Source organism: Thermobia domestica, chromosome 11, assembly GCF_964235325.1.
Source record: "Thermobia domestica chromosome 11, izTheDome1.hap1.1, whole genome shotgun sequence".
NCBI lineage: Eukaryota > Metazoa > Arthropoda > Insecta > Zygentoma > Lepismatidae > Thermobia > Thermobia domestica.
This window is the reverse complement of record NC_137464.1, coordinates 230,736,284-230,752,795: the sequence shown is the minus strand read 5'-3', so window position 1 is coordinate 230,752,795 and position 16,512 is coordinate 230,736,284. Positions and strand designations below refer to the sequence as shown.

Sequence of the window (16,512 nt, the reverse complement as noted above, 5' to 3'; positions counted from 1 at the left end):
TGTAGTACATGTACAATTGCACGGATGCAACATGTGCATCATCTGTATAAATGTACGCCTGTACATGTGATGCACATAAGCGTCACAGGTTCTATTCAACATCTTCGGATGCGCAATACCTACCATGCACACGTCCTGCACAAGTGATTTACACCTTCCGCACATTTGATTTACACGCAGTACCGAGAGGATTTTCATGTAGGACACAGGTGATTTCCTCGTAGTGTAGAGGTGATGTAAAAGCATATTAGAGATACAACGAAAAAAAAGGAGTTTATATATTTGGTGCCTTACGCAGTTCAAATACAACATTGTAAACGTCTTCTTGAAAAGTAACAGAGTTACATGTAACGAAAAAGCAATTATATACTTACCCAAAATTACTGACTCGTGCAATACTCTACCGCACCATTAACGTTCCAGGTCAGTAATCCCAAAGTTCTATATTCCAATCCCCCCCCCTCCCTCAAAAGGCAGCTACAGCATATTCTCGTCACCTGAAGACGAGACAATATGGTACTCTGACGAAACTTTGTTTATCAGTAGCGTATATATTAACAAACCACTGTCACGAGCATTTAGACAATATTTTTCTTTCTTCCTACACATATATCATTATAGACTTTTCATTTTGCTATGCAGCATATTGGGTATCGTACCATTAGGGCCTGGAAGTTGAAGACCTTACCTAAAAAAATTTTTAAAAAGCCTAAACATATTAAGAAAATGACCTAAATTTGGAAAAAAATACTTAAAATATGATAAAATCAATAATGATACACTTAATGTGTATAATATTTAAATAATACACAATTCTGGTGATATGTTGAACAGAAAAAAAAATTGCAAATTTGCATTTTCGTCGCCCTGTTTCTGCTGTTCATTTTGAACTACTTGGAGGACAATCCTCACAAGCATCTACTGTCTGGTCATACCTACTATACCTGCTCCAGTCATTCAAGGGTTCCTATTGTCAGAGATTATTACAGAAAACTATGTTTAAGAGTTTCTAATTGAGAATGGGCAGCAAAACTGTAGTTGAAAAAAGGTCAAGTACCAAAACCAGCTGTTAAGACTTAAAGGGAAATGGGGACCAATAAGCCAAATATGACTTAAAACTAAGCATTTTCTGGCCTAAAATGACCCGAAATTAACATATATTATGGTGTTCCTCTTACCTTCGGGCACTTGGGAAAAACTATCTTTAACTTCCGACCCCTATATATGATACTGAAAATATTAAGAAAGAAAAAACTCATACTTGTCTGAATAATTAGGTTCTGAACTTATAAACAGTTGTGGTTTGCATATATATATATTTTTTTTAATACAGTGCTTGGTTTGTCAACATAGCTTTTACATAGTATGATTTCATCAAAAGCCATCATGGAGCTATTTCAGATTTAAAATATATGCTTGATAAAGCAAAGTGGCCTCAACTCAATCACAAGTGAAACTAGATTTTAAACAAAATCCAAGTGCAAAAATGTTTATATATTCTATTAACCGTAACTTGGCGCAACTCCGCTGTAATTTTATGGAAATAGTAGGTATTACAACATTGATAACAACTGATTATATATATATCTATACATTTATTTCTTATTAAATATAAAAAGTAATCTACAAGATGGTTGTAGTTTTTTTTTCTTTCTTTTAATTTACTTTCTCCGATAAATCCTTGGCCTCAGTCCTCTGCATCCTGTAAAGAGAAGTTTTAAAAGTAATACAGTAAGTGCAGACACTAAATCAATCTATTTAAACTAAATCACAGTCATATTCTTAGCATAGTTTGAGATTAAGAATTTAAATATGGTCCATCCAAATTATACATGCCATACCATTTTCTCCAGAAACAAAGCTAAAGACTACCATTTAAGCTCAATAAATCGCCACCATCAGCATCTCTGAAATAAGATTTCTTAGGGTATTGAATCAATTCCAGTAAGAGTATTTAAATTAGCAATTTGAAAACGAGGCTGGCTTTTTATCGACAGGTGGCAATCCTGTGCAAACGTGTGTTGAAAACACTGGTAGAACATCTCATGAGTAAATGGTACTAAATGCACTGACCTTGAATGACATTGACAAGTGTGGGTTTAAGTACACGTAAAACTGAGTTATTACAACAGGAGTAAATGTATGAGCATGCTTGTTCACCCCGTGCTCATTCGTACGGACAGTGAAGGATGAGAATAAACTCAAGACTGGATGCAGTAAGAACTATGAGAAGTGAATTTGGTAGAGAAATTGAGGTGAATGTTCACGGATGATCGAAACACTACACTTCGAATGCCTTCTGAAAAGTTCAAAATGAAGACGAAAGCTGTGAGGCAACGCATAACGAAGAAAAATCTAGCACAAATGGAAGTTTTATGTTACCTAAGCTACGGGAAGTGGGTTGAAAGTAAGAAACAATATTCAGAGAAGCAAGCAAGATGAAAAAGATTTATTTTTGTGGCATGAACAACCAATAAAAACGTTGCCTTTTCCATATTATCAATTGTATATAACTGGCTGATCTCTACCACGTTATGCAAGATAGGCAGAAGTATATACAGTAGTGCACTCTGTATTCCTCTCTGCGAGCGGCCGAGGATGGTTTAGAGTATGAAATGCAAATAAGTTACGTACCTGCCCTTGAAATTATATTCATTTTCATACAAATTAAACGTTATAGGGGTTCAGATCCGACGGACTTCCTGTCAGTGCGCCCCTGACTTATATGACTCACAGTGAAACAAATTTATAAATCTTATTGCTATCAAGTACAATGGCATTATTAATAAATTTTTTTAGATATTCATATTTCAAGTCATGTTACTAGATACTGAGACACTGGAAGACTAAGTACTGCTTAAAATTTAACCCAAAATATGCAAAAACACAGTGGCAAATTTGTGTAAGAAAAAAAGATCCTATATCCTAGATAAGCGATCGGCAAAATCCATATTCTCTGTCTGCGTGCCTGTAAATCGAATAGTGCAATGACGGGACATCGGATTATCCTCCTTCCTAACTCAGCGTTGCAATCCTGACGTAAAGGTTTCTTCTTTTTTTCAACTAATATAATGTACATTTTGAATTTAAACAATACTAGTAAGATTCTTAAGAAACATTTCTTTTACTATCAATGAGTCAATTTCTTTTTATCATCAGGTGGTACAGTGTTCCACATAAATATCGCAACTCTATAGTAGTACAATACTTTAATTTATGCATTTGAAATCAATATTTCGCTGGTTACCTGCCTATCAGGCGTTAGTTTAAGGTTAGATTGATTATGCAGCAACCTGCAGAACATTGATTTCAAATGTATTGCATAAGATAAAATCTTAAAACTGTAGTCGAGTTGCGATATTTATATTGAACACTGTACAAGACGAAAAAAAAAATGAAATGTTCCTCTCTTTTCCGTCGATATTAACCTCTAAAAAAAAAAGAAAAAGTTTGTTTGTGTCATATAAGTCTACAAATTTCTAATAGTTTGTAAAATACATAATCGTTCTCGCAGAATAAGAAAAAAGTCTTAAAGATCATGAAATCTCAAACACCCCCGAATCGCCCAGTTTTGTTCTAGTGTCCCCTTTGAAAATGAGAACGCCGCTGGAGAGCGTTAATATACACGTTGAGAATAGGTGCGTATAAATTATAGAGAATAAAGTTGAAAGAATGACTGCGTCAAAGGTTTTTTTTTCTGCTTATAAATTACCTACGAGAGCAAACACATTTTATACTCCGTTAGCTACTCGCACATATTTCAAGGTAAAAGCACAGTTCCGCACCTCCTTGCCCAAGTATGCAAAAATGTCCGCCCTGTTGCCGACTTCTGATGTAGATTATAGTGACAATTTAAAGCTTGGAGACCACTTGTTAACCGTTCTTATTTTGAAAACTGCTGCAAAATTGCATGTAAATATTAAAATAAAGGCTTACGAATACATGAAAACCAAACATCAGAGGTGATACGTACCTTCGTGACCTCCTTGTTTTGGCGTGGTGCAGCCAATCACTTATCGCTTCCCTGATTTGCTCCTCCGAACACTCAGGATATAATTTCTTTGCAGATGCTAGAAAAAAATGTACATATGACTATGTTGATATATATGAAATTATACATTCATTAGTAAACTTAAATCCTAAAATAAGAACATCAAAAGTGAGAAAGAGAAACCCTAACAACAATTTTGGTATGCAATCCTTTTCCGTCTGAATGATACCTTGGTAATGAGATATTTGCTGTATTTACGAGAGTATAATACTTCACGCAATTTTTATACGGAACAGATAAAGAAAAACTATTTCGCATACAGCATACAGAGAAGTTTATGCTCCGATTTTCCCCCCCCTCCCACTGCCTCTCTGTATTGAAGATTACTGAAATTGTCATTCCCAGCAGTGAGTCACTCACCACACCAATGACTCCCCTCTCAATCTAATTGACATTTTTATCATTTGCAGCAATTGTCAGTGACTTTTTAAGTAAATAAAAAAGTGCAGTCATTACAAAGCATATACGACGTATGATATTTTCGTCTTACAAGTTTAAATAATGTGGGGAGAGGATTGGAAATATTTTGTGTGATCTGGAATTGAACCAACGGCCATGTTTCACATGCCTTTCAAAATTATTGTTTATAATGAGAATCATTGTTTTAAGGTAATAAAATTTGGAACAATTCAGCGGTATAATTGAGTAAATATAGTAGAATTTTATGGCTTCTACTAACGCCAGAAAAAGAACCTATCAAATTAAAAATTCCTCACTTATTGAAATAATTAAACATAACTGTACTCATCTCACTTTTCTTCTGTTTGTTTTGTTTTTGGTGGGGTCTGTGTTACTACAAACACTCAACTTACATTCTATTGCAAAACAGTATATTTTATATCAAAGAACAATTTGTTACTCAAAAAGAAACAATATACAGGGTGCTTCAGGAGGAAAGGTCAATAATTTGAGAGGCGGTCAGATTTGTCGACTACAACAATCAAGTTTACATAAACATATACGTTTTAAACCTTTGTTTCAGATATATCACTACATGAAGTTTAATGCATGGTGACAAGGGTACACTGCAATTATGTTGAAATGCGTACTGTGATACTATAAGACACGAGAATGGTAACTAATGTAAAGAGGACTGAGGAGGATACTACAGGATTAACACTACTCATAATTGGCACCAATGGTCCGCGGAAAACCAACATGCTTCATGCGAACAGTTACCAGATGGAACTTTCGTGTTGACAGTGCACCATACCTTCATCTTTTGCAAAATACTTTCCCTCCGTATTTGGAGGATAGTATTCTTTCTACGCATCATGTGATACCAAATGGACGGTGAACCGTTTTCACTCGACTATCACCCAGTGCCTTCACGCAAAATACTAGTCGTTGGATTGGATGTTTTGGGCTAGTCTAATGGCCACCTAGGCACCTGTTCTAACACCCTTGGGCTACTGTATGGGTGGTTGAAAGAAAAGGTGTACAGTGTTGGTAAATAACAGCGGGAACATAAAATTAATGAAACTGTTTCAACGTAACTCCAATGTACACATTTCCTTGTCCACATGTACCAAATTCATATAGTAATATCCCTGAAACAAAGTTTATATGGACTTCTTGTTCTGGACATGCTTGAGCACAACCTAATTATTGCCCTTTCCCAATAAACACCCTATAAACTATCAAGCATTGAAGACAATGCGATCACGATTAAAAAAAAAAAATGCACAAAAAAATCTTACCAACAATAAACTTGTAGGTTTGTGTCTCCACAAACGACAGCTTCCTCACACAATTTATTCCCGACTTTCCTGTGAGGCTATACAGCTCAGCAACTTCATCCACCACGACACGACGAAGAATATTCTGTGCTAGTTGTTTTGGAGTTTTTCCACCACTCGCCAACATTTGAAACTGAAAGCAACATTGTATCGATTGTGCTGTGTTAATGCAGCGAAAAAATTTCATGCATATAAATAATATTTTTCAATATTTAGTTAATGTTAGAGCAAATAATCACCATAAATTATTTCTTGTGATTAAGTTATCTGCCAAGGTTACATATCTTTTATATGATGTGAAATGTGGTGGCAAAAATAAATCAGCAAATCTGATGAAAACTAGGATCCAATTTGGATAGATTAATACATCTTACTTTTAAACAATCAATGTTATTGGTAGTTTTTTTTTTCAATGTTACTTTCGTTTGTTTGCTGAAGAAACCAACCTAGGAAATGCATTACATTTTTTGCCAACTCCACTGTTTTTACTTCATAGAGCATGTGGAGGAATGTAGTACTATCCGAGTTCCCATGATCGCTAAAGAAGATAATTCTTTAATGTGTGACTTTTTGAATGTGTCTTAATTCTGCAAATTTGATAAAATTATACATATACATAGTCAATATACACATACATTCTTAGTTGTTGAAAACTTTTTACACAATTTAACTTATAGAAAAAAACATGCATACGGATGAAACGTATTTAATAACTTCAAAATGTCAACTCTTACGACAATTTAGTATTCAGCACCAATGTTGTAAATGTCAAGTTTTTGTCTTACACATGAATATAGAAGCGAACAGTCAATATAAAAGTGAGCAGAAAGTGAAGTTTAATTTCAGAGCACAATAAGATAAATAACAGACACTCAATATTCTATTATTACAATGAAATAGTGAGAGTAGCAATATAAAAAGTATCATACAAACATCCCTTTCAAATTAATACAATTGCCATGACTTCAGAAAAATATGTATTTCGTAAATTCACAACCTTACTCATGCAAAGCGACGAATTTTTTTTTTTTTTAATTTAATAAGTTAGAACACTGAAATAGAAGATTGACGGACTGTGCCATCAGTACTACTTTTAGTTGTTTATATTCACAATGAGGAGTATTAATGGTGCTATCTAGTAGGAAAAAAAAAATAACAATGGTAAATCTCATACAGGATGTACGCGAATCTGAACCTATAAAGTGGAGATAATCTATGTATCTCCGGAAAACTTAGGTCAAAGTTAGATCAAATTCAGTCACCAAAAATCGGGAGCATTCTGCTAGGGAGCGCTACATAACTAATTTCTGTGAAAACAATTTATTTTCTGAAATGTTATAAAGTCTATAAATGTCTACTCACGTAATATTGTCTTGGTTGCTCATTATAGGTAACTATTTCAGACTCCTGGATTTTTCACCTTTGTGCTCTAGAAAAGATACACCAGAGCTTCTAACAACATTGAGGATTTTCATTGACTTTCAATGGAAATCTTGAAGTTCCAGAAAGTTCTCGTCAGGACGTTTTCCGTGACCTTTTCAGGACGTTTTTACGAAACACTTTTATTTCCAGGGTTTCCAGGACGCGTGTGGACCTTGCATATTATGTACAGCAATATTGGAAGACGTTGGGATATGTTGGTGAATACCAACACACCTTAATGCCGAAACAATACTGCTGCACACACTGCTGAAAGAAAATGCTAACACAGCTTGCGTTACAAGAGTCTGGAGCACGGTAAGGTTCCTCAGCTAAGCTTCATTGAGGAAGAATAAGCACATAGGAAACAGAAAAAAAAAATGAACAGAGGAGGATAGTAAAGAGCAAATTTTTAAAAAAAAAGTAATAGTGAGGATTAGTGACTTGTCCCTTAAAAAATGCTATGACTTATTTAGCATATTGCTAATATGTAGCAACTTAAATCATCACTGGAACTGTCTTTGGCTTGTATTTTTAATAATGCAATCACTAAAAATATAGGAAATATAGGAGAAGATTAAAATATAGGACAAATATACACACATTTCCAAACAAATAAGAAAAAATAGGAAAAAGAGGACAGCTGGGAGCCCTGCATAACATCACTTAGGAACTAGTGTGTGCCTTATTCAAATATCCATGTTTCAGAATCGTGCGGCATTTGCGCATTAAAGCTTAGAGAGGCATTTCGGAAATGCTCCGGAAATTTGAAGTACTAATCAACTGCCTCTACAGAAATTGATGCGCAAATGCCGCACGATTCTGAAACGTGGATATTTGGATAGGACACATACTAGTTCCTATGTGACGCTTTGACCCGACCACGATTGGTCCCATAGTACTGGAGCCATGGATCCTTAAAGTTAATTTTCTCACGTTTTCGGTAGTGTAACACCTAACAGTTGTACAACGTATTTAGCGCCATACTAATATATATAAATTAACTGGCCCGTGTGGACAAATAATAAATATCTCATGGCGTTTGTCGTATACATAATTAAAAACTTCCTATTAGTTTCCAAAAATAGCGGAAAAATTATAGTATGTAGATACGACCTAGTTTCCCACATTTAAGAAAATGAAAGTATTATGAAAGAAAACACTTCAATTTTTACCATATCTTTCTTACATATTACTACACAGTTATTTCGCGTCAAATCACATTTGTAATATGCTCAAATTTAAATTTTGTGTGTTCTCAAAACAAGTTTTAAAGTCAAATCTAGCACACACAATCCATTTACATTATTGTGGACAATTTAGTTTCAATTCACTATTTGGGAGGCGCGGTGGCTCAGTGGTAGAGCGTTCACCTCTGGTGCTTGGGGTCCCGGGTTCGATCCCAGCCGCCGCCAAGTGAGCTTTGTGGTGGACAAACACCGTGCTCGTGGGTTTTCTCGGGGTACTCCCGTTTTGTCCCACTTTCTTCATTCCACCATTTTACTCATCTCTCATTATCACCGTCTCCTTTAGCCTAACCGGCATAACCGTGGGACGTAAAACTCAAAGATTTCATTTCATTATTTCAATTCACTATTTACAAAGATTCATAAGTGACTATGAAAAATTTAATAGCAGTGAAGGAAAAAATATCCTAACTAGATAACACTCATAAATCATTCAAACTCAGCTCTTTTTTGATAAGATTGTGCTTTTTCTCGTACTACTTTATTTTTTGTAAGAATCTACATAACGGGTTAAAGACATGACTGAACAGAGCTTTGATTTTTTTGTGAAGTGCAAATTTCGTGCATTATTACAGAGAGAGAGAGAGAGAGAGAGAGAGAGAGAGAAAATGACAATAGCATAACAGACAACAGGGCGCAAAATTTCAAAGTCAGACTCACTCGCCAATACAAAAATGATGGTCGCCAGTATCTCTCACGTACAAATTATGAGAGGTCCCCCTCCCATGGTCCTTGGTTTGACAAAGAGATTGCATTCGGGCATAAAATTTGAAACCAAGTTATCTATTCTAGGCATTGGGCTATCCCCCAGCTGTTCTAGCTTCAAAGACATCCAAGAGAAATTGTCCATTTGGACACGAAACCGGGGTTAACTGGTCACAAATGTGATTGCCGACTCACTCACGAAGGACTCTTGATAAAAATACGTTGTACTGATCTTTACATAAGCTTGCTTGTTAATAGCTATAATTGTCAAGAGTAGGGATGGCCAGAACCGGTTCCTGTTGGAACAGTTTTTCGGGTCTGAACGGATCCGGTTCTAGAAGATCCGGTTCAACAACCGGTTTTTCGGATCCAGGTCCGGAACCGGTTCTTCGGATCCAGGTCTGTAACCGGTTCTGGAACTGGGTTTTCGGATCCAGGTCTGGAACCGAAACTTTGTGACGATCCCTACACTAAACACGAGCTGCTGGAAGGCTGTGAACAGTGTGCTAGATGAAATGGTGGAAGCGACAGGCAGGCACCCAGGTGGCGGCCGCTTGTCTCATTTAGCTAAATTAACTGGGTAACTGGCAAACTTAATGGTTAAACAGGCAAATTGGCCAACTCATTTGGCTAAACACTCACTGGTGGACCAAAATAAAAACAAAAAACACTGGTGGACCAAAATAAAAACAAAAAAAAAAAAAACTGGTGGACCAAAATTGTTTTCTGGGGGCACAAGAGAGTTTGGGCGGGGAGAGCACAAGCGCATGGTCCTCTTTGCAGTGTTTTGAAGGTGAAATTTGTGGCTCCTTTACGGGTCTTTGGGGGCTTTCGGATCCAAGTCTGAAACCGGTTCCCAAGAACCGGTTCTGGAACCGGAACTTTGTGGCCATCCCTAGTCAAGAGTCATTTCAGAAGGACTAAAAGACAAACAGTTACACAAGTAAAAACATTATACAGAATTATATATATAAATCGGGAAACTCCATTGGGAAAATCCTGTTATTTAAATGTATTTGTGTGTAAAATTTGAAGGTCAACATATCATAATCACTAGGCTAAAACTGAGGTATTAAATTAAAAATTGGGTATGTAGATATTCAATAAAATTAAAACAAAGTGAAATCCAAGCTGATGTTGGAAGCTACGTAGGCAGTTGATAAATTTTGCCAATTTCTATCAATATGTTTAAGCAGCCTTGGCTTCTTTATAAAACAAGTAGAAATATATAACTTGGTTTCATTTCGTATGTTTAGGCTTAAATTCCTTATGAAATACCAACGTTATCACGGAGAAGACTTTCGCTTAAAGAGACACCTCGAATTGCTACTTGCTTTACACCTGAAAGATGGACCGAGAATTGAACACGGGACCCCTCGATTAAAAGGTGAAAAGTAGATAAACGTAATGCGGATGGTTTGATATGTGGAAACGTCACCATAAAGTTCACACGATTTAAACATTTTTCTTTTTTTTTTTTCTTTCTTGTTTAAACCATTTTTTTTTTCTGAAAAACCAGCTGGTTTAAACCAACCCTGCCTCGCAGAGTTATCTTTTGTGAAGTAAGTCACAGTGGAGATGTTACATGTGAGACCTACAGTAAAGAGTTGCCCTTAAGCTATATCCTGAATCAATTCGATCTATATTCAGATATCCTTTTTAAATATTGCATGTTGCAGTAAGGTCTTCAAAAAAATGCTTGTATGGGTTCACTCGAGCAGGCGGTTCTACCGAAAACAAAATTTATAGGTAAAATACGATGTGAAACACTTTTCGTAAAAGAAGCAGAGTGTAAATATAAGTAATTTCTGTCAGTGGATATCATATTGAAATACATTTTCAATGGTAGTGAACGTATTCTACATGTAACTATTTACTGAAGCGGAAGAATACAAGAATGCGAAGAAGGTGAAAATAAACTGCGGGAAAGTTCCGTTCGTGTTAGCAATGGACGACTGCGATAGATATAATGTAAGCATACGATTAGAGAGCGTCGATACGTGTGATAAAGAGCGTCGTATTATAGTTTTTCAAGCGTCATGGTAAGTGTAGAAAAGTAAAAATTCAGAGCATACGAATTTCTCCTCGCAGCAGACCATTTGTACGCGGGAAAGCAGTGAAGCCATTTTGAAATTAAGAATTACTACTATTATATAAGTGCTTTTGAAGGTAAAAATTATTGCAGATATTTAATGTATGTTTTCACTATCCTCGTTTATGCGTATGCCCTTGTTGCTGACCCGCCTGCTCCCTACGAACGCACCCCTTTGATCCGCTCGGGCCTCCTGCTGCGCTCCTGCCCTGATTCGGTTAGATAGCATTCGTGCTTTTTAGTGGCCACCTAGACAAGTTGGTTCGTGGTTTATGCATTAGCTCCTCATTTAGTGCATGTTCTGCAAAAAGAAACCGGAAAATGCAATAAATGCGTGTAAATTTCATAGAACCGTTTGCTCGAGTAATGCCTTTATACCTTTCTTAAAAGATGGCTCAAGAAAAATACATGCATACGATCAGGTTCTATTTTAACGGCAAGGTTCTTGATTACTGGTCCCTTCCCATTGAGCAGTAATAAAGACAGAAAACAACGTGCCCTGCGGGGTTCTAACCCGCCTTCACTCGCTAACGCTCGCTCGGCAATACTGTATAAGTTAAATGCATAAACTTAGTACAGAAAGAAACCTACCCAGCTACTAATCTATATGCGGGACCAGTAATCTAGAACCTTCCCTATTTTAACTATTACCCCTAATTCCCATTCTGGATTTGGTAATGATACTAGCATACCTTGATTTGATTGTAAATTATCTCGGAGGTTCTGCCGTTGGAACACTACCTCCTTTCAAATGTAGGGTTATGTATGCATAATTTATTTCATGTTAAAAGGACTACGTGATAATGACTCTTGCAGATCTTTCTTTAAAGAGATGCAAATCATGACAGTGCCTTCAATGTATATCTATAGCTTCAATGTCCCCTCCAAAAACATAAAATGTCAACTAATAAATACTGCTTGAGAACAGGATGCATGTGTATACGGCAACATTAACACCAGTTTTATTATTTAAACGGGTGCTTTATTAAATTTTACAAATTACAGTAAAATTAAGTTCATCACTCACCTGATTATAATATAATGTTGAATTCTTCGCCTTCAACAACATTGGACAAACACCACCACACCACAGCTCGTACCCGACCACACAAATAAGCGCGCCGTGCATGGCTAATACACAGCTCCAACCAGTGCGCATGCGTGATTCGAAATAAAAATTAAATTAATAACTAATAGAGAAAAATAATATTTTACTTCCAAACAATAATAATCTTATTAAGATTATTATATTTACATATCTTTTTGTATGTATATAATCAGACACATGTCTATTCGGTTCTCACGTCATTTATTACATCAAAGCGAACACTGCACATTTTTTATGCTACTGAGAGAGCCTATTTATAGCGTGTCGATTTATCTGATTGAATATTTATTCCAATGTACTTAAGCCTTCGAAAAATGCAGGTTACATTATATTGTTTATTTAGAATGAGTAATATAATAATTTTTAAAAAATTGAACTTTCAATTAAAAATACTATAGCCATATTTAATGTAAATATTAGCAGAATGAAACTAAATACACTTGCACGGTATTACGAATGTGTCATACACATGTGCAGTAGCTGTGGAAATGCACATGTGCACACAACGGCTTAAGCACGGGTTATATAAATGTGTACTGCATCCACGCAAATGCACATGTGTACATAACGGCTTAAGCACAGGTTATATAAATGTGTGCTTCATCCATGCTAATGCACATGTGCACATGCACTTCTTAATCACGGGTTATGTGCGTGTGCATCATCCACACAACTGCATATGTGCACATAACGGCTTAAGCACGAGATATACAAATCTGAGCTTCATCCATGATAATGCACATGTGCACGTGCACTTCTTAATCACGGGTTATGTACGTGTGCCTCATCTATGCAAATGCACATGTGCATATAACGGCTTAATGACGGGTTATATAAATGCGTTTTTCATCCATGCTAGTGCACATGTGCACGTGCACTTCTTAACCACTGGTTATGTACGTGTGCCTATTCTACGGAAATGCACATATGCACGAAACGGCTTAAACACGGGTTATATAAATGTGTGCTTCATCCATGCAAGTGAACATGTGCACATACATGACTTAGTCACATGTTATGTGCGTGCGCTTCATCTACGCAAATGCACATGTGCATATCACGGCTTATGCACGGGTTATATAAATGTGTGTTTCATCCATGGTAATGCACATGTGCACATGCACTTCTCAATCACGGGTTATGTACGTGTGCATCATCCACACAATGCATATGTGCATATAACGGCTTAAGCACGTGATATACAAATCTGTGCTTCATCCATGATAATGCACATGTGCACGTGCACTTCTTAATCACGGGTTATGTACGTATGCCTCATCTACACAAATGCACATGTGCATATAACGGCTTAATGACGGGTTATATAAATGCGTTTTTCATCCATGCTAGTGCACATGTGCACGTGCACTTCTTAACCACTGGTTATGTACGTGTGCCTATTCTACGGAAATGCACATATGCACGAAACGGCTTAAACACGGGTTATATAAATGTGTGCTTCATCCATGCAAGTGAACATGTGCACATACATGACTTAGTCACATGTTATGTGCGTGCGCTTCATCTACGCAAATGCACATGTGCATATCACGGCTTATGCACGGGTTATATAAATGTGTGTTTCATCCATGGTAATGCACATGTGCACATGCACTTCTCAATCACGGGTTATGTACGTGTGCATCATCCACACAATGAATATGTGCATATAACGGCTTAAGCACGTGATATACAAATCTGTGCTTCATCCATGATAATGCACATGTGCACGTGCACTTCTTAATCACGGGTTATGTACGTATGCCTCATCTACACAAATGCACATGTGCATATAACGGCTTAATGACGGGTTATATAAATGCGTTTTTCATCCATGCTCTTGCACATGTGCACGTGCACTTCTTAACCACTGGTTATGTACGTGTGCCTATTCTACGGAAATGCACATATGCACGAAACGGCTTAAACACGGGTTATATAAATGTGTGCTTCATCCATGCAAGTGAACATGTGCACATACATAACTTAGTCACATGTTATGTGCGTGCGCTTCATCTACGCAAATGCACATGTGCATATCACGGCTTATGCACGGGTTATATAAATGTGTGTTTCATCCATGCTAATGCACATGTGCACATGCACTTCTCAATCACGGGTTATGTGCGTGTGCATCATCCACACAACTGCATATGTGCATATAACGGCTTAAGCACGTGATATACAAATCTGTGCTTCATCCATGATAATGCACATGTGCACGTGCACTTCTTAATCACGGGTTATCTACGTATGCCTCATCTATACAAATGCACATGTGCATATAACGGCTTAAGGACGGGTTATATAAATGTTCGTTTCATCCATGCGAATGCATATTTGCACATGCACTTCTTAATCACGGGTTATGTGCGTGTGCTTCATCTAAGCAAACGCACATGTGCACATAGCGGCTTAAGCAGTGTTATATAAATGTGTGCTTCATCCATGCTAATGCACTTGTGCACATGCACTTCTTAATCACTGGTTATGTACGTGTGCCTCATCCACGCAAATGCACTTATGCACATAACGGCTTACGCACGTGTTATATTAATGCGTTTTACATCCATGCTAATGCACATGTGCACGTGCACTTCTTAATCACGGGTTATGTGCGTGTGCTTCATCTACGCAAACGCACATGTGCCCATAGCGGCTTTAGCACGGGTTATATAAATGTGCGTTTCATCCATGCGAATGCATATGTGCACATGCACTTCTTAATCACGGGTTATGTGCGTGTGCTTCATACACGCAAATGCACATGTGCACATAACGGCTTAAGCACGTCTTATATAAATGCGTTTTAAATCCATGCAAATGCACATGTGCACGTGCACTTCTTAATCACGGGATATGTGCGTGTGTTTCATCTACGCAAATGCACATGTGTATATAACGGCTTAAGCACGGGTTATATAAATGTGTGCTTCATACATGCAAGTGCACATGTGTACATGCACTTGTTAATGACTGGTTATGTACGTGTGCCTATTCTACGCAAATGCACACGTGCATATAAAGCTTAAGCACGGCTTATATAAATGTGTGCTTCATGATAATGCACATATGCACGTGCACTTCTTAATCACTGGTTATATATATATATAAATGTGTGCTTCATCCATGCTAATGCACATGTGCACGTGCACTTCTTAATCACGGATTATGTGCGTGTGCTTCATCTACGCAAATGCATATGTGCACATGTGCACATAGCGGCTTAGGTACGGGTGATATAAATGTGTGCTTCATCCATGCAAGTGCACATGTGCACGTGCACTTCTTAATCACTGGTTATGCGCGTGTGTCTATTCTACGCAAATGCACATATGCACGAAACAGCTTAAGCACGGGTTATATACATGTGTGCTTCATCCATGCAATTGCACATGTGCACATACATGACTTAGTCACGGATTATGTGCGTGTGCTTCATCCACGCAAATGCACATGTGCATATCACGGCTTCTGCACGGGTTATATAAATGTGTGTTTCATCCATGCTAATGCACATGTGCACGTGCACTTCTTAATCACGGGTTATGTGCGTGTGTTTCATCTACGCAAATGCACATGTGTACATAACGGCTTAAGCACGGGTTATGTAAGTGTGTGCTTTATCCATGCAAGTGCACATGTGTACATGCACTTGTTAATCACTGGTTATGTACGTGTGCCTATTCTACACAAATGCACACGTGCATATAGCGGCTTAAGCGCGTGTTATATAATGTTTTTCATCCATGGAAATGCACATGTGCACGTGCACTTCTTAATCACGGGTTATGTACGTGTGCAGCATCCACACAAATGCACATGTGCATATCACGGCTTATGCACGGATTATATAAATGTGTGTTTCATCCATGCAAGTGCACATGTGCACATGCACGACTTAATCACGGGTTATGTGGGTGTGTTTCATCTACGCTAATGTACATGTGCACATAACGGCTTAAGCACGGGTTATATAAATGTGTGTTTCCTCCATGCAGGTGCACATGTATACATGCACGACTTAATCACGGGTTATGTGCGTGTGCTTCATCCACGCAAATGCACATGTGTGTTTGCCCGGGTTCTGTATGTGTGCTTCATCCACGCAAATTCACATGTACGGCTTAAGCACGGGTTATGTATGTATG

The 16,512-nt window shown here is 37.3% G+C and overlaps 1 protein-coding gene across 1 annotated transcript; it reads right to left on the bottom strand.

Moving 5' to 3' along the window:
• Window positions 1-1,558: 1,558 nt before the first annotated feature.
• On the bottom strand, window positions 1,559-12,773 carry LOC145664803 (uncharacterized). The gene is made up of 4 exons (XM_081731765.1): window positions 12,281-12,773; window positions 5,752-5,923; window positions 3,974-4,070; window positions 1,559-1,702 (listed from the first exon to the last, which is right to left on the bottom strand). The coding sequence occupies exons 1-4, from the start codon at window positions 12,410-12,412 to the stop codon at window positions 1,657-1,659; spliced, it is 447 nt and encodes a 148-aa protein (XP_081587891.1). The 5' UTR covers window positions 12,413-12,773; the 3' UTR covers window positions 1,559-1,656.
• Window positions 12,774-16,512: the final 3,739 nt, after the last annotated feature.

Excerpts from the sequence above, each read along its gene's own strand:
- LOC145664803 (XM_081731765.1), bottom strand. The coding sequence starts at position 12,412 with ATGCGCACTGGTTGGAGCTGTGTATTAGCCATGCACGGCGCGCTTATT. Across the intron at positions 4,071-5,751 it reads AACCTACAAGTTTATTGTTG|CATCTGCAAAGAAATTATAT; the intron begins GTAAGATTTTTT and ends ATTTTTTTCTAG. Across the intron at positions 1,703-3,973 it reads AAAACAAGGAGGTCACGAAG|GATGCAGAGGACTGAGGCCA; the intron begins GTACGTATCACC and ends TTCTCTTTACAG.